This window comes from Sceloporus undulatus, unplaced genomic scaffold (assembly GCF_019175285.1).
Source record: "Sceloporus undulatus isolate JIND9_A2432 ecotype Alabama unplaced genomic scaffold, SceUnd_v1.1 scaffold_15, whole genome shotgun sequence".
Lineage (NCBI taxonomy): Eukaryota > Metazoa > Chordata > Lepidosauria > Squamata > Phrynosomatidae > Sceloporus > Sceloporus undulatus.
In genome coordinates, this window is record NW_024802937.1 from 1364639 (window position 1) to 1386857 (window position 22219).

Genomic DNA, 22219 nt, shown 5'->3' on the forward strand with positions numbered 1-22219 from the left:
TGACCAAGGATGGCATCTCTCCTCTCGTTGCCTGTCTGGAGTCGGTAATGGGCTGGATGAGGGAAAACAGACTCAGCCTGAATCCAGAGAAAACGGAAGTACTCGTGATAGGTTCTCCTGGCCCAGGGATGGCGGTGGTTCCACCTGTCCTGAACGGGATCACGCTTCCCATGAAGGACTCTGCGTGCAGTCTGGGGGTGCTCCTTGACTCGTCGCTCCACCTTACATCTCAAGTGGACGCGACGGTCAGGAGCACCTGTCATCAGCTTCGGATGATACGCCAGCTGCGTCCCTACCTGGGCCGGGGGGACCTTGAAACAGTAGTACACTTTCTGGTAACCTCTCGGTTGGATTTCTGCAATGCGCTCTACATGGGGCAACCCTTGTACCATACCTGGAAGCTGCAATTGGTGCAGAATATGGCGGCAAGACTGGTCACTGGTACATCCAGGGCCAGTCATATAACACCGGTCCTTAAAGACCTTCATTGGCTGCCTATTCGCTTCCGGGCGCAATACAAGGTGTTGGTTATTACCTATAAAGCCCTACATGGCTTGGGCCCAGGGTACTTGGAGGACCGCCTTTCCCCATATAATCCGCCTCGCACACTCAGGTCGGTCGGGAAGCAATTGTTGAGGGTTCCAGAGGCTAGATTGTCTACCACCACCCAGAGGGCCTTTTCTACCTTGGCCCCCAAGCTCTGGAACTCGTTTCCCGACAAGCTCCGCTCAGCCACCTCATTAGACCAATTTAAGAAGGGGTTAAAAACACACCTTTTTAAGCAGGCATACCCCTGACTTCTGTTCCCTGAAATACCCCCTCCTCCCCTCTCGACAGCACTGTTGAGTTGGTTTATTGCTATGTTTTATATTTTAAGATGTTTTTAATGATGTTTGATGGTTTTAACTATTGTCAATGTGAAATGTTGTTAACCGCCTTGATCTCAGGAAAGGCGGTATATAAATAAAATTTTTATTATTATTATTTATTTAAAGAGACTCCCTACAACTTAGAGGAACAGTGTTTCAAGTATTCAGAACTGGCTTCATTTGCAAAGTATACTGTTCTCCCCTTGTTGTTGTTGTTGTTGTGTGCCTTCAAGTCATTTCTGACTTATGGTGACCCTAGAGTGATGTATTATATATTATTTTTTTTACTGATTGTTGATTTTTAAACATGTTAGAATCTGCCTTACGACTAATCTAATTTAAATCAAATAAATAACTTTAAGTAAGGGGTATAATGAAATCTTCATCTTTGCTTTTTCTCTATTTTCTACCTCAAAAACTTTGGGCTAGAGTCAGTATTGTATTAATGGAAATGCATTTAAAGAGCATTGTGTAGAGATCAGAGAGATTTATATGGAAAATGGAATGTGCACTGTTTGTATGATCTAACTGTATTAGATATTAGCCCTGACAAAAGTTTTAAGTTTGCAATCCAGTGCACAGCTACTTAGGTGTAAACACTATTAGACACAGTGGGATCACAGTAAACACAGACAGAATCAGACTGCAGAGAGCAGCAGCAATCCACTAGTCTAGACAAATTTGGCAGTGACTCATAGCACCTCCACTACCTCTGGTTCAACAAGTTTGCACAAGGTTATGGTCTGTTATGGTTCCCCTCACACCACCTTACATTTGTGGTCAAAATTTGTAAGATCTCATTTTCAAGTATGCTGAAAACATTTCAAGAGTTTTAGGAGTTTTTCACCTGCATGAAAGCAAAACATGGATATATCTTGCCAGGTGAGCTTAAATTAGCCAGTTTTCTCCTCTCTGCAAACCACTTTTAAGATTTTCTGACCAAGGCGTGACTTACTCTTTTTTATCCAATCCTCCTTTAGTTAAACTTGTTCAGTCTTTAGAAAACCAGTTTAACTGGAGCTTATCTGGAACACTGCCAGAGAAATTAAGGTAATATTCACTGAATTACCTAATTCTCAGAACAGTCTTGAATTTTGTAAATTTGACACTTTACAGTATTTCCTTTTCCTCTCTATTTTTTCCCCTGTAGAAACGCTCAAAAGGCCAGGTGCTGTTTGACAAAGTGTGTGAACATTTAAACCTCTTGGAAAAAGACTACTTTGGGCTAACATACAGAGACATGGAAAACCAAAAGGTAAGATTAGTCAATAATATAGGAAATTCATGAAATAATGATATAACAGAAGGGAATTATATCAAGCCTAAGCACAGCAACCTAAATAAATGAGACCAAGACTGTGCTATGAGGATCAGGCCTTGAAACTGGTTACTTGATAGCAATTCAAAATGCCTCTTCCAAGGTATGATTATATCTAATTTTGAAAATGTTTACACTGTAAAACATGTTATTGCTTCACAAAACCATTTCTACATTGCCTGATGTATTCCCGTTCTTTCTGATTTATACCAGTCCACATGGATTTAAAAATAAATTATAACCATCCGTATAGCTGTTTCCCCCCCCCCCTGGTTCTTGTGTGCCTTCATGTCATTTCTGACTTATGCCTATGCTAAGGGGAACCTATCACAGAGCTTTCCTAACAAGATTTGTTCAGAGGCGGTTTGCCTTTGCCTCCTTTTTTATGTAATTAAATGTTAATGCTGTGACATACAAGCTGATTTGTTATCTACACAAGATACTTCCCAAAACTTTTATTACTGTGACAATGCCTTTATGTTGGTTCTAATGCCAACAGAAGTCTATGAATATACATTAACTTTATGAAAGAGTGCAAGCAAATAAGGAGTTTAAAATACATGAACAGATGCCTGTTGTTTCCCTGAAGCCAATGCATGTGATCTTAGTTTTTAAAAGAACATGCACTTCTGTAAAGGAGGAAAACTCTGTGCTATGAAATTGGTTGAATAGAATATTGTAGATAGTGGGAAATAAAAGAGAGGCAAACAATGAGAGCTAACAAAAATACTCCTATAATTCTTACAGTTAGCAGTATCTCTTCCCAGCAACAGCCTCCATATTATAGTCCTCACAAGCAGACACAACATTTAAAAAATAAACATGTTCTTAGATTTGTTTATGAACCTGAAATTGATACTCAGCAGTACAGTTGGCTCTCTTCTTCCACTGGCTTGCCATCTGTGGATTGGAGCACCCACAGATTGCACCTCCCCATTCTTCCCAAATAGTGGCACATGACACAGCCACACTGCCATTAGAAACAATGGGACTTGAGGTCCCACTGATTTTGCTATCCACACCGGGGAGGGAGGGGGGAGGAGGGGTCTAGTACGGAATTCCTGCGGATACGAAGAGCTAACAGTAACACACATCTGTTTACACAGCGAGGCTGATTTTGTCTTCTAGAGAGGAATACTCTTGCCCCTCCATGTCAGAGATCAATCTTTAGTATGGAAAAGTTTTCAAAGATTGATGATTCATATTATGAGCCATTTGGGACCTGTGTGCTGCATAAAATGTCTTTCCCTACACCAGTCATAATAATTCTAGGTTATTTTAATTGTACATAATGCCCATCTTCAGTATTACCTTCAAAAATGGGAAAGCGGAAGCTGGAAAGATACAGACTTGCCTGCAGTCCCCTGGTAAGGTTGCTTTTGAGGTGAAAATTATACTGGAAACTTCCCAGTAATTAGCACATACTCTTTGCTAGGAAATCAGCTATCAGTGTTCACTTAGATTCTAAAATGAATGCACATGACTGGGAATTAGATGGAGTTAAGCACATTGGGTTCCCTTGTTTTCAAACAGAATGTTAAAGCTTACGTTTCTCTCCTTCCCATTTACATTCATGTGGCATGAAAGTGTTTGTGTTCAGCTGGGTCACTGTATTATATTTGTATCACTTGTCATTTAATGTGTTTGAAGTGCAATGTTTGTAAATCTGATTCCAGTATTTAAAATACTTCTTTTCAGAATTGGTTGGACCCAGCCAAGGAAATAAAAAAGCAGATTCGAAGTAAGTTGCAATCATCTATTAGAAGTGAATTGTACCATTTTACTGGATACTTTTTACATTCCCACTGCATTTTAAATATTCACTTAATTCTTTTACATTTTCTTAATTGCTTCCAAATAAAATGACTAATTGTTATGTTATTGAGCTATGTCATTTATGAATATAGAATAATATTTAGAAAGGTTAAAAAAAACCCACCACTGACAGAATGGATTCCCCCTCACCTCTGGCTCCATCAGGAGAAATAACTGAAACTCTAAGCCCACGGATAGAAAATGTTGCTCTCTATGCTTCACAACTGCCATTATAAGCCATTACAAAAATTACCTGGTAAAACATCTGTAGCCATAGAAGTGTTCTGTCTACATTCAGTTCATTCCTGTTATTATTTGCATTTTAAAAATTATATCTCTCACTTTGGCATCAAGGTTACTTTTATTAACAACTGTTGGTTTAAAGTTATATTGTTATTTTAAAAAACCTGATGCTGCCCCTACTATCATCATTGTTTGACTTTTCAAAGTACCAGTGCTACAAATACTCTGAATAAAAGTGTCAAGGCAATCAAAAGTGTTTTTCTAGGCTTGATGTAATGCTTATAATGTGGAATCTGCTATAGCAAACAGATGTTGGTGGTTTTTCTGAATAACACTTCAAAAATGTAAAGTGTATGGAAACAATTACCTTTTCTACCAAGCATCCTCCATTTGGTATTAAAATATAGGTTCCAGTTCACAAACGTTCATTTATAGCAAATGTAAAGCAGTATCCTTTTCTAATGAGAAATATCAAAATTTTAAATGTTTATCTAAAATGTCAGAAAGTTCTGCTCTGAAGAAAGTTCTGCTGACCAAGTTTGGTCCAGCCTCTGTTCATCTGCCAGTGAAACTAATATATTGGTAGAACAGACTCCTCTTCACCTCTGGCAGCCAACTCCTATCACATGCTCTCCCAAATCTGCTTCAGAAAGCAATTCTTCAGAGCGAACTTGAGAGGGAAGATTGGAAGTCATTCTGCGAGTGAAAGTTGGCTTATATGATATTGGATGGAACCCATAGGCTGCAGTCTAGGGGATTTATCAGGATGGAAATCCAGTGTCTTCCAGTATCATTTCACTGCAAGCTTACAGCCCTAACCAGTATCTGGATGGCCACATGATTCCTACACTGGTCTGAAAGTATTGCTAATTCTACTGGAAGTAGGCTTATTGAAATGAATTGGAGATCTTAATCATGACTTACCTCCCATTTCAGTGGATCTACTTTGGGTAAGACTAATGGTGAATTTAGCTCACACTGCGAAGGTATGTGCATACTGTGTCAACTGGGCTAGGTTTGTATAATTGGTACTATGACTTCAGTGTTCTACATTTTAAAAATCAATATTTGGACAATCAAGAAAATGTGTGGAATTTGTTATTATGAATACCAAGTGTTGCCATAAGTCAAAGCCGGCTTGGCAGCTATTAACAAGAAACAGCAATATGAGTTTGAATTCTTAACCAGCAAGATCTGCTGTGACACTAGGAGATTATGCAGAATTTAAAAATGACTGTAGGAAGAGGTGCAGTTATAATATGTGCAAATGCAAATCTGTTTCAGAGAACTTAAGTAGGAATTCATTACTAACAGGTATCACTGAAATTATTCTTCAGAAGTAATTCAAGAATATGAATTATGCAAATTTGTGTTAGCACACAGTGACACTTTTGGGTCTCTCCACCTGAAAGGTGCCCAGTTATTGTGGCAGTCAAATAAATCATATACCATGCTTTTATTTCTTGTTATGTTCCTACCAGTTGATTCTGACTTAAGGAGACTCCTTTATAAGGGTTTTTTTGGCAAGCTTGTTTCATAGGTGGTTTGCTAGTGCCTTTCTCTGAGGCTGAGAGACTGTGATTTTCACCCAGTGGGTTTCCATGTCTGAGTGGGGATTTGAGCCCTGGGTTCCTAAAGTACTAATCTAATACCCAAACCACTGTACTACATCATGTGATCTAATATAATTTGGCTAAAAGTGGATATATAATTTTCTCTAATTCTTTCCCCCAGTTTTACTCTGTGTAAAATATGAGTATGGACTATGGTACAGGGGTGAGAGAATTTGCTTTTATATGAAGCCACATGCATAAATTCAGACAGCAGCCTTAATTTTTTCCTTGCTTTACCTCAACAAAAGTATGACTCAGGGATTTGTTCACTGTGTCAATCAGTTGTTTAGAATTCTGCCTATACTGAACAAACTAAGTATTGTTAAGGAAAGATATTTGTAAATATGGACAAAAAAGTACGGGGACGTTTATACAGTATGTGACAAAGGTTTGCTTACATTAAGAGTATTCCAGACCCTAAAGAACAGAATATAGAAGAATTTGTAGACAACTTAAATGTACATTGTACTGTCAGTATTAGCCTGACCTCTCTTCCATCAAGCACACCAAAGCTCTAGTAATACAGCTTGACACACCTTCAACATGTATATTCATCACTACATCCTTGGTTTAGATGGTGCAAAATGAAAAAAGTACTTAAAATGGATCTAACTCATGTTGGATCTAACTCATGTTGCTTTTGGTAGGATATATTTCCTCTTGGTGAACTGTGTTATTTATTAATTTTTAATATTGCTAGCCTAACTTTCAGTAGGAGTGAAGAGAGCAAACAAATGATAAAATAGCAGTTGAATATTTTAGGCAACAGTACAAATTTTTAAAGCCTGAAATAACTAAATATTTCTCTCTGCACTAACCTGCAAAAACTTGCTGGAATCAAATAATTTTCATTGTGGTTTTTGTTGTTGTTTTGTTAAAAGAATGATAGAACTGGCTGTCCATTTTCAGATATCACATTTACCAAGCAACACAAGCTTCAGTTTGCAGTATCCATTTGTCATGTATCTGGTAGTGGATGTGGAACCTGAGGAACAATAATAGATAATGAATACTCAACTTGTATTCTTGTATCAAGATTCAACCAGTATAAGAAGACTTGGCACTGTATTTACTCACTTGACAAATCAAAACACCCTAAATAGACACTGAAGTAGACTTATGAGTGAATAGTTATTCCTCCAGTTTATAGGGTAGATTTGGGATACATTCTTACTATTGACCTCCATACTTACTTTTACACTTTTGTTCATAATAAAATACAATTGCTCATGGCTAGGCTTTAGATATAATTGCTTGTGTTTTGATTAGTTATGAGCACAGACTCTACTGAATGCTCCTATCCCCATTTTTTGGATAATGGAAACAATATCTTAGTGGAAAAACAACACCTCACAGTCCTTTGCCTACATAGTTTTATGGACATTTCACATAAATGGCTAAGGGACAAATCTCCACCTCGAAAGAGAAATGTAATTGAAGGCCATTGTGGTTTCATGATGAAAGACTAGCAAAAGCAAAGCACAAATATCAATTTGGTAAACACAGAAAATAATTTCATTGTTATTACTACCAGTAAACTTCGGTTTCTCCTGTAGGTGGTGCTTGGCATTTCTCATTTAATGTCAAATTCTACCCTCCTGATCCTGCCCAACTTTCTGAAGACATTACCAGGTATTTTGAAAACCAGTACTCCATTTGTTCCTGAAAAGTTGTTGATAGCAATAATCTCTTTCTTACCAAATTCTCCCTGTACTGCCAGGTGATCACTACCACCATACTGCTATTATATCAATGGAAGAAAAAGATGTAATAAATGTTGAGTATTTTTCCTTTCCTCTCCTAAACACAAACTGAAGTTTAGATTTAACTCATATGTTACATGTCTCAGTACAACTTCAGCTTACACTTGTTGCAAATGGGACATAAAATTAAGGAGGTAGTGTAACAGCAGAAGTCTTAGCCTCAAGGAATCCATTATCATTTTGAATGCAGCTAGATGTAATTATTCAGTTCCTCTTGGCTCAAATCTTCCAGAAGAGTTTAAAATTACAATTCCTAAGCTTTCTGGTAGCAGACTGTGCCATCAAGCTAACTTGAAGTGGCAGTGGAGGAGGAAGAGGAGGTGGCCCCCTGCTGCCTGCCATGGTGAGGGTGGCAAGGTGGGCTTTGGGTGGTGGGAGCGGTAAAGTCCCATTGTCCCCAACGGTGGCATGGCCACGCCATCATTGAGGACAATGCGTCTTGAGCATCTGTGGATGTTGGTATCCGCAGGGGGATCCAGAACAGACAAGACAATAAAGCTGCTAAGAAAGGTGGAGGACAGTAGGAAGAGAAGAAGATGGATAGACTAAGAAGACCACAACTATGAGCCTACAGGACCTGAGCAGGGCAGTTGAGGACAGGGGGGCATGGAAGTATCTCATCACAACGTCACCATGAGTCAATCCCACTCAAGGGCAGTTAACAACAACAACAGCAAAGCACACTCTCACCTCAAGATGGAAGGAGATCATTTATTTCATATTCTTGTTTCCCCCCCCCCCTCCAGGGATTGAGCCAAAGACCCGAAGAGGCAATGAGGCATATGAACTTTAATTTCTTCACAATTGCTAGAACTTGTATATTCCTAGCATGCATTTATGGAAATGTTGATCATTTTTTTTTGTTTGTTTTCTTTTAATCTGGTGCAGGTATTACCTCTGTTTACAACTGAGAGATGACATTGTTTCTGGACGACTGCCATGTTCTTTTGTTACACTTGCGCTTTTGGGTTCTTACACAGTTCAGTCAGAGCTTGGAGATTATGATCCTGATGAATATGGAAGTGATTATGTCAGTGAATTTCGTTTTGCACCAAACCACACTAAAGAACTGGAAGATAAAGTAATAGAGCTTCATAAAAGTCATAGGTGAGGAAAGCAGGGGGAAATGAGCATGTACAATATGGCACTTTGGGATTTCATGCAAGAAAAATGTGTTGGGTTTTCCAATTTTAAAATGAGAGAAACATAAAATCAGTCAGTTCATCTATTTAGTTTAAAACAACAGTTGCATGAAATTCTGTCTCATTTAAAATTAGCGTGAAGAATATTATGTTCCAGAAAACATTTATTTTTTTACATGTTTTTAAGTGTTTTTACCCAACTGACTTTCTTTAGGGGAATGACACCAGCAGAGGCTGAGATGCATTTTTTGGAAAACGCCAAAAAATTGTCCATGTATGGAGTAGATCTACACCATGCCAAGGTAAAAACAAACAGATCTCTTATTCAGTGCATGAGCTTTGATATAATGTCCTTCATACACTACAGTAGCAAATACATTGTACTTGTGGGTATAAATAGAAACGTATAAACATATTTATGGTATTTCATGCACATTTCATTCTTTAGTTACTGTGTACATTGTGCTATGTAAATTGATGCTGATAAAAAGTTAACAGCGTTAAAGCACTTTTAATGAAGGAGAACTAAATCTGAACTATGATTCATAAAGTATTACTTCACTTAGCATGTTAGAATGGATGTAAAAATCCATGTTATTTGACAAGCACCTAACTAGCAGCCTTACAGCTCTGAAATTCATTACTATCATTCACATGAGAGCAAACTTCAGCAATGCTGTGCCAATCAAGCCCCCGCACCGAGTGGGAGTAAGAGAAACGGAGCCATAGATAGTCCACTGTATTACAACTATACAGCTGTTGGCAATAATTGGTTTTATACTTGGGCAAACTATATCAAAATTTACCAGCTGTTTGGCAGAAGAAATATATGACTGTAACAGAGGTGGGTTTGTTTTGTTTTGTTTTGGGTGGGGATGTACAGTATGTAGATACAAATCTAGCAGTTGCCTAAATCCAACATCACAGTGGTGGAGCTTTCTTTCTCTTTTGTCCATCCAGAGCTAGCTTGGAAGGTTCACAAAGTAAAGGAGGTTACCACTCCATTTCTACCAGATTCTGCCTCTCCATCTGTAGAAATCCAGTGTGGGGTACTATCTCCAAAGTCTTGTGCCATCTGATGGACAAACTTTATGCGACTACAGCCCATTCTAACAAATTGATGATGATGATGATGATGATGATGATGATGATATAGATGATATGTTTCTTACCCACCTCTCCCCATGGTTTGAGGTGGGGAACAACAACAATAAACGGATATACAACATCAGTTAAAACACATAAGTTAAAACACACATTGGTTTAAAATGACAAATAACATACACACATATAAAAAGATCCACATTCAAAATTCATCATTTAAAATTCACAGTTTAAAAATCAACTGGATATTCAGCTGTCAAATCTCTTCTGGCATCTAATTCAACGGTCTAGGGGCGGCTGAAGAAAACATCCTCTGGCTGACAGTTGCCAACCTAGTCCTGGCTGACTGGAGTTAAGATGTCTTAAGTTCTTTATATACAGTTGGAGTTTAAAAAAAAGGGGGGGGGAATATACTATAGTAAAATTTAATGTGTCTGTCCTCCAATTCTGAAAGCCAGGATGATGTAGTGGTTTGAGCACTGGACTGTGACTCTGGAGATAAGGGTTCGAATCCCTGCTCAGCTATGGAAATCCACTGGATGACCTTAGGCAAGTCACACTCTCAGCTTCATAGGACGGCAAAGGGAACCCTCCTCTGAAAAAGTACAGCCGGCCCCTAGTATCTGTGGGGGTTCTGTTCCATACCCAACTCCCTGACATGAAAAAATAGTGGGGCCACAAGTCCCCTGGTTTTCAATGGTGGCACTTGCACACGTGGCCGCTCTGCTATGGCCATGTGCACACACGGCCCTTAGGGGCAGTAGGGCTTGCTGTCCATGGATGCTTAAATCTGTGGATGGCAAGACTGTGCTTGGGAAGTGTAGGCTGTATACCTGAGAAAAGATAGGTTCACGTCAAGATCTCCATAAGTTGGAAATGACTTGAAGGCACATAAAAACAACAGTCTTAGGATTCTATATCAGCAGCAGTGGCATAAGCAGAGTGCAAAAGTCACAGGCCTGGAACAAGTGACTAAACTTCTCTCCCTTAATCAGCCTTGGAGCCAGATGCTGATCTTTATGATCATTGGCAATCCAATGTGGAGGGGATAGTTTGATACCTGCACCCAACGATGCTTTTCTTGTAACTGGAGTTTTAATTAACCTGTGTTTACAGCTGTTAAAATGCAATCCATTGTTAAACCAAAAAGAACTCATAGATATGTGTAGAAACAGTATGCTTCCCCAAAACTGTAGATACTCAGTTTATATTTGAGTTTCAATTTCATCTATTCAATATCACATGTATCACCTTAATTAAATAATTGAAATTGGCAAAATGTTAATGGGCATGAGGGCTCAAAATGATGACATCCATGTTATTGTGGTCATCTAATATTCTGCATAAAATCTGATAAGAAATTGACTTTTAAAAGCCCTTCAACAATTTCTGTAGTATTCTATAGATAAATGTGTGCTGATGAGTGGAAGACAGTTTTAGCTTTTGTGTTCTCTTAATTGCCCTTACTCAATCAGTTTGTGTTGTTCAAGGACAGCATTCCACCAGAAGGCATGCTGGTTTTGTTTTTCATACTGAAGTTGAAAAAGCTTGACAACTTTAGCCATCAAAGTACTGTCACTGATTTGAAGGACCATCAAGAATTTAAAAAACAACAACAAAGAATGTGGCCTACATGGATGGAAATGTTAAGATGAATGCAATCACCATAAACAGTTGCTGTATAAAAAGTTGTTAATATTATGCCTAACATTTTCAAGTCTGCTGTACAAATATTAAGACAATGCAATCTTTGCCCCACAGGCTTACAATCTAATAGATGCAATCCAAAAGGAAAAAGTGATTGGGAAGAAACAGGAAAACAAGTCCATTCAGGCACTGATTCTTGATCAAGATACATTTTTGTTGAAATGTAACAAAATGTAACATTCACTTAGTATCAGGTCTTCAAAAATGTTTACCTGATACAAGAGTGTTGTATATGTATAATCCCCAGCACAAACAAGTTTTATTGTTCACTTAAAACAAGGGTGCATAACTTGTCCAGTCCCAAGGGCTTCATCTAGTATCAGTTAAGGGTGATGTGCATGCCTACATGTGTACACACACGTTATGATTAGACTAACTTTTGCTCTCCCTTTCTATTGAGATATAGTGATTATTGTGGTGGGTAAGTAGTGAAGGGGAATACCTCTCCACTGCAGTGTTCACCTCTGGAATTATTGTTCTTATTGCATGGGAAAACAGATATCTCAGAAATCCAGGCATAGTTTTTTCTAAAATTTCAGAGTTTAGTTAATAATCTCTGCTGTGAGGTTTCATGGCTTAGCTACTTCCAGCTTCAGGAAAATGGCCAAGGTGCCTAGGGACACAGGTTGTGCACCCTCATGTAAGCATTTAAGTAAAGTTCTGTGTGCATAAGAGAGATACTCCATACTTTGAAATCAGATTGCTTACTTGCACAGTGGCTCTGTGTTAATCTGTCTGTGTGTAAAGTTTTGAAAGGGAGTTTTAATTGAGACAATTTGGTATGATGTTTATAGGCATTTTTCCCTTACAAATGGTTGGGAGTGGTCTGAGGCTTCTACATTAGAGCAAAAACTGTTTTGAAAATTTGTGTCTTCAACAGTGTTTACTACTATTGGTTGACCCCAGAAAGTCTTTTATGAGGCTTCAGTCGAGCTCCAAAAGGCTTTTGCCAGGCCCCCAGCATAGTTCTGTATTCCATAAACAGCTCACCATGCTTTTCCTTATTGTGAGGCCAGCATCCAAGCAAATGGAATTTAATTATCCCCTCAGTTCAGCCTCTTCTCTATCCCTGATCAGAAGGAACATGTGCACTGAGCATGGTCACTTGGTCAGGACATCAGAACAGTGGTCTGCATTTTCCTTCGCCCCCATCCCCCACCCCTTATCACAGCCCATTTGCTTCCTGGAGATGTTCAGACTTATTGAAGCATCTTTCTTGTGCAGTAGTAAGAACCCAATTAGAACAATCCACCCTCAGAAATTATCCTAATTCTTCTGTTCCCCTCTTGCTTTTTTTAGGATTCTGAAGGTGTTGAAATCATGTTAGGGGTTTGCGCAAGTGGTCTTTTGATCTATCGGGACAGACTACGAATAAACAGGTTTGCTTGGCCTAAGGTTCTCAAAATTTCATACAAGAGAAATAACTTCTACATCAAAATCCGACCAGGTGAGGTAAGTATACTTGAATTAATTGAATGTCTTCCACATTGGTTATTCCAAGCTGGGCAGTCTTGCAGTTCCTTAAGTTTGTAAAGTTGTCTTTTGCTTTAGAAATTCCTGCACCTTGAAGCATACACTTACAACTAAGACACTTTTTTCAGCTTTGAAAACCTATCACAACCTGGATTTCCACCTCTGTCTCTTTGTGGCACAAATTTATCTTCTCATCACTGCAATAAAAGAGGAAAAGAGAGACTTCTTAGGTGCAGCCAATGCAGCAGCATCCTCTGTTTGCAGAGATACAGGACCATGACCAAGTTCAGTCTCTCTAAGAGTCAGTCTAAATATTACACAATTTATGCAGTTTTAGTTTTTTTTAAGAGTAAAGAGCAGGTTCAGGGGGCATAACCCATTGGATGCCTGGTGGGGGAAAGAGGGGTTTAGCCTTTGTTGTGGTTCTGCTGGGATCACCACCCCCACTATTTGCATCATTTCAATGGGTTCTCCCTTCAAATGAGTGTGTGTAGGAGGTGTAATCCTGAAATAGACTGTAGGTGATGGCAAGGACTAAACCAGTGCTACTCAAAGTGGTAGTCCCTAAATCAGTGCTAGTCTTCAAGCTGTTGGCTACCACTGACTAGCAAGTTTCCAAGGGGAAAAAAAGAGCTAATTGCAGCCAATAGGTGCAAATATGGTGCTGCATCCTGGCACACTGGGGGGGAGGGACTGCTAGTTCCTTACATCAGATAGATCAGATTGTGAAGCAATACTCTAAGTTGTTCTATATCCTCAAACAAGAGGTCCATGACTGTACTTATTCTTGAAAAAATTATGCTAGTGCAATTTTTAACTTGGTGAATGGTGTCAAATTTAATGTGACCCCATAGAAAAGTAGTGAGATGTGTTAATCCTGGCAGCTCTGGAAATATGTCAACATGTGAAGACTATATAGGTACAGATAGGTGTGTTTTTTCCTCCTTTTTGCTCTAAAATGGTTATCTCTTTGCAAAAGCATATAATTTCAGATTTTATGCAAATTAATGTCTTAAACATCCAAACAATCCAATAAGTTTATGATTTAAGGATATTTATTTGTTCAATAGGGGAAGGAACTTACATTTGGTTCTCCTACTTGCAAATTCCAGAGGTTAAAATAACACATCTATTATTATTATTATTATTATTATTATTATTATTATTATTATTAATTATTATTACTATCTGCCTCTCCCCATGGATCAAGGTGGGAAACAACAATAAACCAACAATGCACAACATCAGTTAAAACACATTAAAACATTTAATTCAGTATGAATGCCAAATGGACTTTTCTCAGTATAGCAGGAAGATGAGTATTTCATATAACACATGATTAATATTATTATGATAAATAAATAAATAAATATTATTTGCTAATTTCATCTCTACTACAGTTGAAATGGACATCACGCAGAATGTCTATGACCAATAAAATCCAGTGGTAGCAATTAAATTCATTCTTACATACATATATAGATACACACATATATACAAGATAAATACAACAAAAGTTGAGTAAGAAGCTAGAAACATAGAAACGTACAAGTGTAATGCGTAATTATCAAAGGGTGATAGTTAGCAAGTAGTATCAGAAAGTGAAGCTAAGAATGAGTCATGGTTTTGCAACACTGTCTTTGCCTCTCTTGTCCTTGTATGCTGGCAGAGAGCCTGGCTTACATTAAACCACAGTTATTCAAACTGGGGAAGTCTAATTTAGAATTGCCAGCCAAAGATGGTAAGCCATCCTGGATAAAATATTCAAATCATTAATTCTTCTTTCAAGAATTTGTTCTCAACCAAAGGATCAAATTGAGATTTCACAGGTAGCTATAAATCTAGAATTTGGCCATACTAACAGTGTCCTTCCAGTCTGTTTAAAGGTGTTGCATTTACAGAGATGTGAGTACATTTATGGAAATACTTCTTTAAAAAGTCTTCTGTGCAGAAATACATGTTCTTTTTCTGTTCTTTTTTAGTTTGAACAGTTTGAAAGCACAATTGGATTTAAATTACCAAATCATCGTGCTGCAAAGCGTCTATGGAAAGTATGTGTTGAACATCATACATTTTTCAGGTATCACATCTTTTTTTTTAAAAAAAATACATTGTTAAAATGAGTTCAAACAGCATTCTTGGCTACTGGTCTTTTAGAGAAACTTTGTGGTTAATGATTATGTCCAGCAGTGATGCTAAATTATTTCACCTATTGAAATAACCCAGTTTGATCCAATTATACACTAGCGTGTGATGTTTATATCATGATTCCGGAGACAGTCTCATGAGACAGAAACAGAAACAACTTTACTTTCATGAAATAAAACAGTTTGATCCTATTATATACTATTTTATATATATGATATGTTTATATCGTGATTATTCGTGAGACAGATATTGTAAAGCAAAATATGGCAAGTACTGTTGTGTGTGCCTTCAAGTCCTGTCCAAATCATGGTGATGCTAAGGCAAAGGTATCACCGGGTTTTCTGGTGCTGAGAGGGTATAAATTTCCCAAGGTCACCCAGTGTATTAGCTAACTTAAAATTAATATATATTATCATATCCAATTGGGTCAGATGCCTTTATCATTTTCTGATTAGTATTATTTGTAATACTTCACATGATGAGCATTAAGTGCATGGAGAATTTTAATGGCACTAAGATTATGCATTTGAGGTACTAGCAGAAATGTCACCTGTTACCTGTGACAGAGATGACATTGCTACTGATGTGGGAGAACAGCTGTTACAGAAGGCATTTGTTTCAATCTAGACTTTGATCCATTTTTAAATGTCAGATAGGGGGTTGTGATTAAGGCCCTGTGCAGACTGGCCTTAAAGGCCGGCTTGGGGGTGGAATCGGGGCATATGACACATGCTTAGACTCAGCCCCCAGGATGGCGTGATGCCATGAGCCGCTCCAAATAGCACACGGCATCATAGCACTCTTCTGACACTGTGTCTACATGACATAACACTGAAGGAACGCCATAAATCTATGGCTATCATCCTTTTTGCACCCTGCAAAGGCCAAATCGGAGCCACAGCATGCGGTTGCCACAACCCTGAGTCCACAAAAACGGAGGCAGCTAGGTGACCTTGGGCAAGTCAGTCTCAGAGGAAGGCAATGTCAAACCTCCTCTTGCCAAGAAACTCCATGATAGGTTCACCTTTGGGTCACCTGAAGTCGGAAATGACTTGAAGGTACACAATAACAACAAAAGGTCCATTGAATGTAATGGACCTATTCTTACTGTGTATCTTGAAGTCACTTTCAAATTATGATGACCTTAAGGTAAACATTTCCTATGGCTTTTTTGACAAGGTTTGTTCGGCGAGGGTTTGGCATTGCCTTCCTTGATAATGAGAGAGTGGGACTTGCCCAAGTCACCCAGTGAGTTTCCATGGCTGAAATTTGAATCTTGATTTCCCAGGGTCCTAGTTCAGCACTCAAACCACAATGTAACACTGTTTCTCATAATGTAACTACACGTGGATAGATTTGCACAGGATTGCATTATGTCACAATATATTTCTTCATGTCAAGTATGTAAAATCTAGATTTGATTGAGAATTTTTAAAATACAAATACCAGCCACTTTCACAGTCATTTGTGTGATATTCTAGGCTCCTCCTCCCTGAAGCTCCTCCCAAAAAATTCCTTACCCTGGGTTCCAAGTTTCGCTATAGTGGAAGGACACAAGCCCAGACAAGGAGAGCCAGTGCACTGATTGACCGCCCTGCACCTTATTTTGAGCGTTCATCAAGCAAACGTTACACTATGTCTCGCAGCCTAGATGGGGGTAAGATATTCTTGATGGCCTTTATTTGGACTTCTAGCACAATTCCTTTTTTCTCGAAAGAAAATACTTTGTAAACATCTTGTAATTTCATGTCCTTTGAACTTCTGCTGGATGACATTTGTAAGTATATGCATGACATTTCATTCATTATGAGATGACCATGAAATAAATATTAGCCTTCTGCTTTTCCTGGCTTGTTCATGTAGCAGTGCACAAAAACTGTGGAACAAATCTCAATCCCTCCCCATCTGTTCCCTCAGTAGCCTTTCCTCTGCTACTGAAATTCTTGCTTTCTTTTTAAAACATTAATGCATTTCCTCCCTGTTCCCAATGTGGGACCTGCTCCCCCTTTTTATGGTGCCCAGCCAAAGTAGGAGAAAGGATCCATTTGGTGTCTTATCACATACGTGCAGGAATAGCCATCAGATTACTTTTTTAAAACCAAATGAGTGGCAGTAAATTTTTCTGGCTGCAAGAAACAAAAACATGAGTTGTCATATGATTTATAGAGCTCTTAAAAGAAGGAAGCAGACAAATCTTTGTAGAAATATCAGTGACACAAGTCCTGAAAATATTCAGACATGTCAGACTGGAATTCCAAATTTCATCATGTTATTTATATATTTTTATTTGTATTCTACCCCTCTTCCATGGATCTCAAGACTGTGTATGTAGGGCTCCCAAATGGATGTCCAATCAGGCATAGAGTAGCCCCAGATTTGGTTCACTTCACAAATTGCCATTTCATAGACCTTTTGATCATATGCTTTTAGATCGTTGTTAATTGGTATCAAGTTGGCTTTAGGTTATGCCAGGAATGAGATACCTTCATGACACCCTATTATTAACAGCCAGGCAATACGTTGTGCAAATCTGGACCCATGGCTCCTTTAATTCATTCAATCCATCTCTAATATGGTCTTCCTTATTTTATTTTATTTTTTGCTGCCTTCCACTATACTAGGCATCTTTTCTAATGAGTCATGTCATATCATGACATGTGCAAAGTATGGTAGCCTCAACTAAACTCAACTAAATTTTGGGTTCTAGGGAGAGTTCAGGCTTGATTTTTGTCTGTCCATGCTATCCCTCAAACTCTGCTCCAGCACCATATTTCAAATGAATTGATTCTCTTCCTGTGAGCTTTTTTCACTGTCCAACGTTTACAACAATTTGTAAAATTTGGAAATACTGTGCCATTGATGACTTTAGTATTTAATTATTAGATATGTAACAAATTTTAATTTTTAAAATGTTTTATATAAATTATACTTTAATATCATTGAGTCATCTCTGCCTCAGATTTTTTACACAATAGATTTAAAACTTCCTGGAAAGCCTTTTGCTAAGTTTTGCTTTTTAAAAAAAATAATGCAGCATAAAGTACTTTAGACTTTCCTTCATGATGTACTAAGTGGTTTCTACCTGATACAGTTGGTTACATCATTCAGTAAGCCAGCCTTAAGAAAATGTTTTCTCTATTCTACAATTACGTATTTTTACAGAGATTTCAGACACATTTGTACAAAAATAGCATTTACACCTAGACGTCTGACCCCATTTTCCTACATGACTTTATGTTGTATGCAGTGAGCAAAGATGCTCCGTTAGCTTTTGAACTTTTCTGTCCTTTTTTCTCTTGATGACAGAAATCAGGAATTTGCAGCTCTTTAGAATTAACCAGGCATGATGCTCTGAAATATAAACTTATCTAACCAGTTTTCAGTATAATATTATTTAATTGCAGAGAAATAATAGCCATGTCATTTGTCTTTCAATAAGTTGTAATTCAAAAATCTGTACTTTTAAAATGAATGTAGCTGTCAAGATTTCTTGAACTTTGTGAAAAATAGGTACTGAAGATTAGTGAAGGTCAATGGAAATATCTGTGATCCAAATAAATTAGTAATAATCCTTGTTGATACTTGCTGAAATAGACAATGTGGGTGCTTGTCACTCATTAATGTTGATCCTTTGAGTATTAATATGCTTCCTGCTGGTTACCAAGCAACTTAAGACCTTACTGCTAAGCATGCTTCTCAGAGAACAAAGTGTTCTCAACATTATTTTTCTTTTGATTAATCAGTGATATTGTAAGCATGTCCTTCTACAAAATGTTTTTGTAAGGGCTACAGGGGCTATAGAATACATTTATTTTTAAAGCAACGTTAGCTAGATGGTTAGTCTATATTGGTCTTCATATTTTGGAGTTCTCTATCTACACACACAGTCTTAGGCAACAGTACTTCCCTAAACTGGAAGCTAGCTGCATTGAAATGCCTAGTGCAGTGATGGCAAACCTATGGCACGCATGCCAGAGGTGGCACTCAGAGCCCTCTCTGTAGGCACATGTGCTGTCGCACCAGGACAGAGTTTGCCAGAGTTTGTTACTAGAAAGCCAGAGGGACATGGCACTTTGCAATAAATAAGTGGGTTTTGGGTCGCACTTTGGGCACTCGGCCTCTAAAAGGTTCACCATCACTGGCCTAGTGAGCTTACATATAAGTAAGCATGTATAAAATTGTATTGTAAACACCTCCTAGTGAATTACGTTTAGCCACACATTAAATGTAGCTTAATCCCTACCTGGACAGTAAATTTGATGACAGTTTGTCCTGTTAATATATTAACCAACAATCAGAGTTGTAATCAGACAAGGTTGTGTTTTGTATGCATGTGAAGATTTCATTACAGTTCATTGGACAGAACATAAACCACTTTTAAAGGCAAGTAGTGTTTAAAAAGGAGTTGGGCAGAGTACGAGTGATAGATGTATTTGTATGAATGTATTGTGTATGTTTTGTAATTTTGTGTTGTTAATGTGCTTTTTTGTATTTCACTGTTTTTAATTAATAAAATTTATTAAATTTAAAAATAAAAAATGAAAAAAGGAGTTGGGCAGAGGCAGCCATAAACCAAAGAGAGGTGCTTCACCCATAAATTGTGGGATGCTGGACCTGTTTAGCTCATGAGCTACTCCTGGCTTTATGATATGGTAATCAAACTTGTTGAAAGGAGTGCTGGTCCAATAAACAGAATTTATTTCTATTTTATTTAAAAGTAAAATTTAGGTTTCAGCTGCATTGTGTATAAAGTAACTAGTTTGCTTCGCATAGTCCAACACCTAAGAACAAATTTAATCAAATGAATTGGAACTATTCATGTATAAAATTACTGTTAATCCAATGGTGTAAGTGTGCTTCTGGCTTTTTGAAAAGTATTTTATTTGCATTCTGTTTTTCTTCCAATTAGTTTCATATTGGGGCAGGGGCACTAACCTACAATAACTTTGTGAAGTGACTAGGCTGAGAAACATGCACAAGATCATCCAGTGACACTGAAAGCATAGTGAAGATTTCAATCACAGTTTCCAGAGTCCAAACCAATATTCAGTGTAGCCACCACACCACACTCTTGCACAAGCACCTGAAAGGTTTTGCACTTTTAATAATAATAATAATATTTATTTGTATACCGCCCTCTGGCAAACCAATCCGGGCGGTTAACAACAGTAAAATATAAAATATGACAATTAAAAACACTTCATCCCTCCCCCCCTTAAGACAATAAGTAAAGTTGTTGTTTCTGTTCAGGGAAAATTCTTCTTGGAAGAATGGTGCATATAATTGTTCTTAATGTTCCTTTCAAATTCATTGTTCTGTTCTCGGCTGGAATGCATGTGTTTACTTTACAATTAAATGATGGTGTGTAGAACAGTGCAACTAGAGGCAATTATTTTATTATTTAATTTAAAAGATTTTCTTGTATGCTACTAGTGTAGCATACAAGAAAATGATTTTTAAAATACAGTGGTGTACAGTAGAACAATAGTACAGTTGAAAAATCCAGCAACAATATGTTTGATTTCCTTCTAAGTACAGCTCCATAGAAAGTTCACAGATCCATTGGAATGAAAACATAAAATTCTTATTAAGTTCAGTCTGTTAAAACAACAACAAACAACCTTCAGAATCAACCATTCTGAGGCTGTTTTATTGGGAAACACCACAGAGGACCAAACTAAACGAATAGGAGGCATGTGGTGGTGATGGGGAGAGTCTGATCTGGTCTACAGTCCTAGTTTGAATTAAAGAACCATGATTTCTATATACAATCAAGGAAAAGTTTCCATGCAATCTGGCACAAGACCACATCAGGGGCCAAAGGTGAAAGGGCCAGCAATACCCTCAACCTCACTTGGTGCTCTCGCCCACCTTTCCAAAATTGTGCTTTTTGTAATGTTTTAAAATTATACAAATATAACATCATGTCAGTCTTGTAAGAAACCTGTGCTTATTCAGGTTATAGGTAATAAAATGAATATTTTTCATGCAAGAGCAAATTATTTAGGAATATCTGAACACTGAATATTTGGAAGACATTGTCATACCTGGATAATTGTTTAGAAATTCATATTGCCTGAATCATGTAATTCCATGAATTGCGCCCTTGAGAGTGTTCATATAGATCTATCTGATACAATTCTGAAACTCGTAAATGGATTAATTTACCTTAGACTGAAAAAAATGTGGAGGAGGATTGTAGATATACTGTATATACTCATGTATAAGTCTAGAAATTTTAGTGAAAAAGCTGCCTCCAAAAACCTAAGTCAACTTATCCACGGGTCAATGTAAGTATTATACTGTACTTTAATTCTTATTTAAAAAGGAACCATCTCCTTGTGAAAAGCAGGAGTGTCATCTGTTCTGAAAGCATTCACACCCCCTTTATATTTTCTCATCCATGAAGCCTTTAGTATGCTGGCATTTTGTATATTTTCTGGCACTGTTTTCCTTTGCTTCATCCTTTACATCTTTTGTTATACACCCCTATGTTTTGCCTTTGACTTATCCATGAGTCATATCAGAATCCATAAATTTGGCCCCAAAACCTGCCCTCGACTTACACATGAGGTTGACTTATAGCCAAGTATATACAGTATATGCATTTTGTGTTTCACAGATACTCTACATTTTGTATGTTTCACAGATGCAAATTAATTAATCAACTGAAAGCTATTTTATTGGTTCTCTACATTGGTTTTATATATTCATTTTCTAAAACCTTACTTTTTTCTCTCTCCAGTGAATTAGTAAACTTTCTTTGGTTCTTTGCTGGATTTTTAGATTGACAATATCCTGCATTTTGGCTTTGTTTGGTTTGCTTTGCATCTGGTTACTAATGGAAATTATTTTTAAACCTTCCATGCTGTATTCATTGCTAGATCTGTATTTTTACTTGCATTCTGTTAAAGAATGCTGAAATCATTTCAGTATTTTGATATAAAGTATTCTACCAGCAAACACAACAAAAGTTGAGAATATGTTGTGGAGCATCTGCATGTGTTTGTGAATACATATAAAT

At 37.6% G+C, this 22219-nt stretch overlaps 1 protein-coding gene across 15 annotated transcripts in view; it reads left to right on the top strand.

Moving 5' to 3' along the window:
• LOC121917317 (band 4.1-like protein 3) overlaps nucleotides 1-22219 on the top strand; it is a 201353-nt gene that overhangs the window by 145945 nt on the left and 33189 nt on the right. For all 15 annotated transcript variants that reach the window (XM_042443178.1, XM_042443177.1, XM_042443176.1 and 12 more), the window contains 8 exons: nucleotides 2020-2124; nucleotides 3886-3928; nucleotides 7415-7490; nucleotides 8510-8728; nucleotides 8978-9065; nucleotides 12874-13026; nucleotides 15030-15127; nucleotides 16677-16852. In XM_042443178.1, the coding sequence (XP_042299112.1) occupies nucleotides 2020-2124; nucleotides 3886-3928; nucleotides 7415-7490; nucleotides 8510-8728; nucleotides 8978-9065; nucleotides 12874-13026; nucleotides 15030-15127; nucleotides 16677-16852 (958 nt within the window). The remainder of the gene's footprint in view (nucleotides 1-2019; nucleotides 2125-3885; nucleotides 3929-7414; nucleotides 7491-8509; nucleotides 8729-8977; nucleotides 9066-12873; nucleotides 13027-15029; nucleotides 15128-16676; nucleotides 16853-22219) is intronic.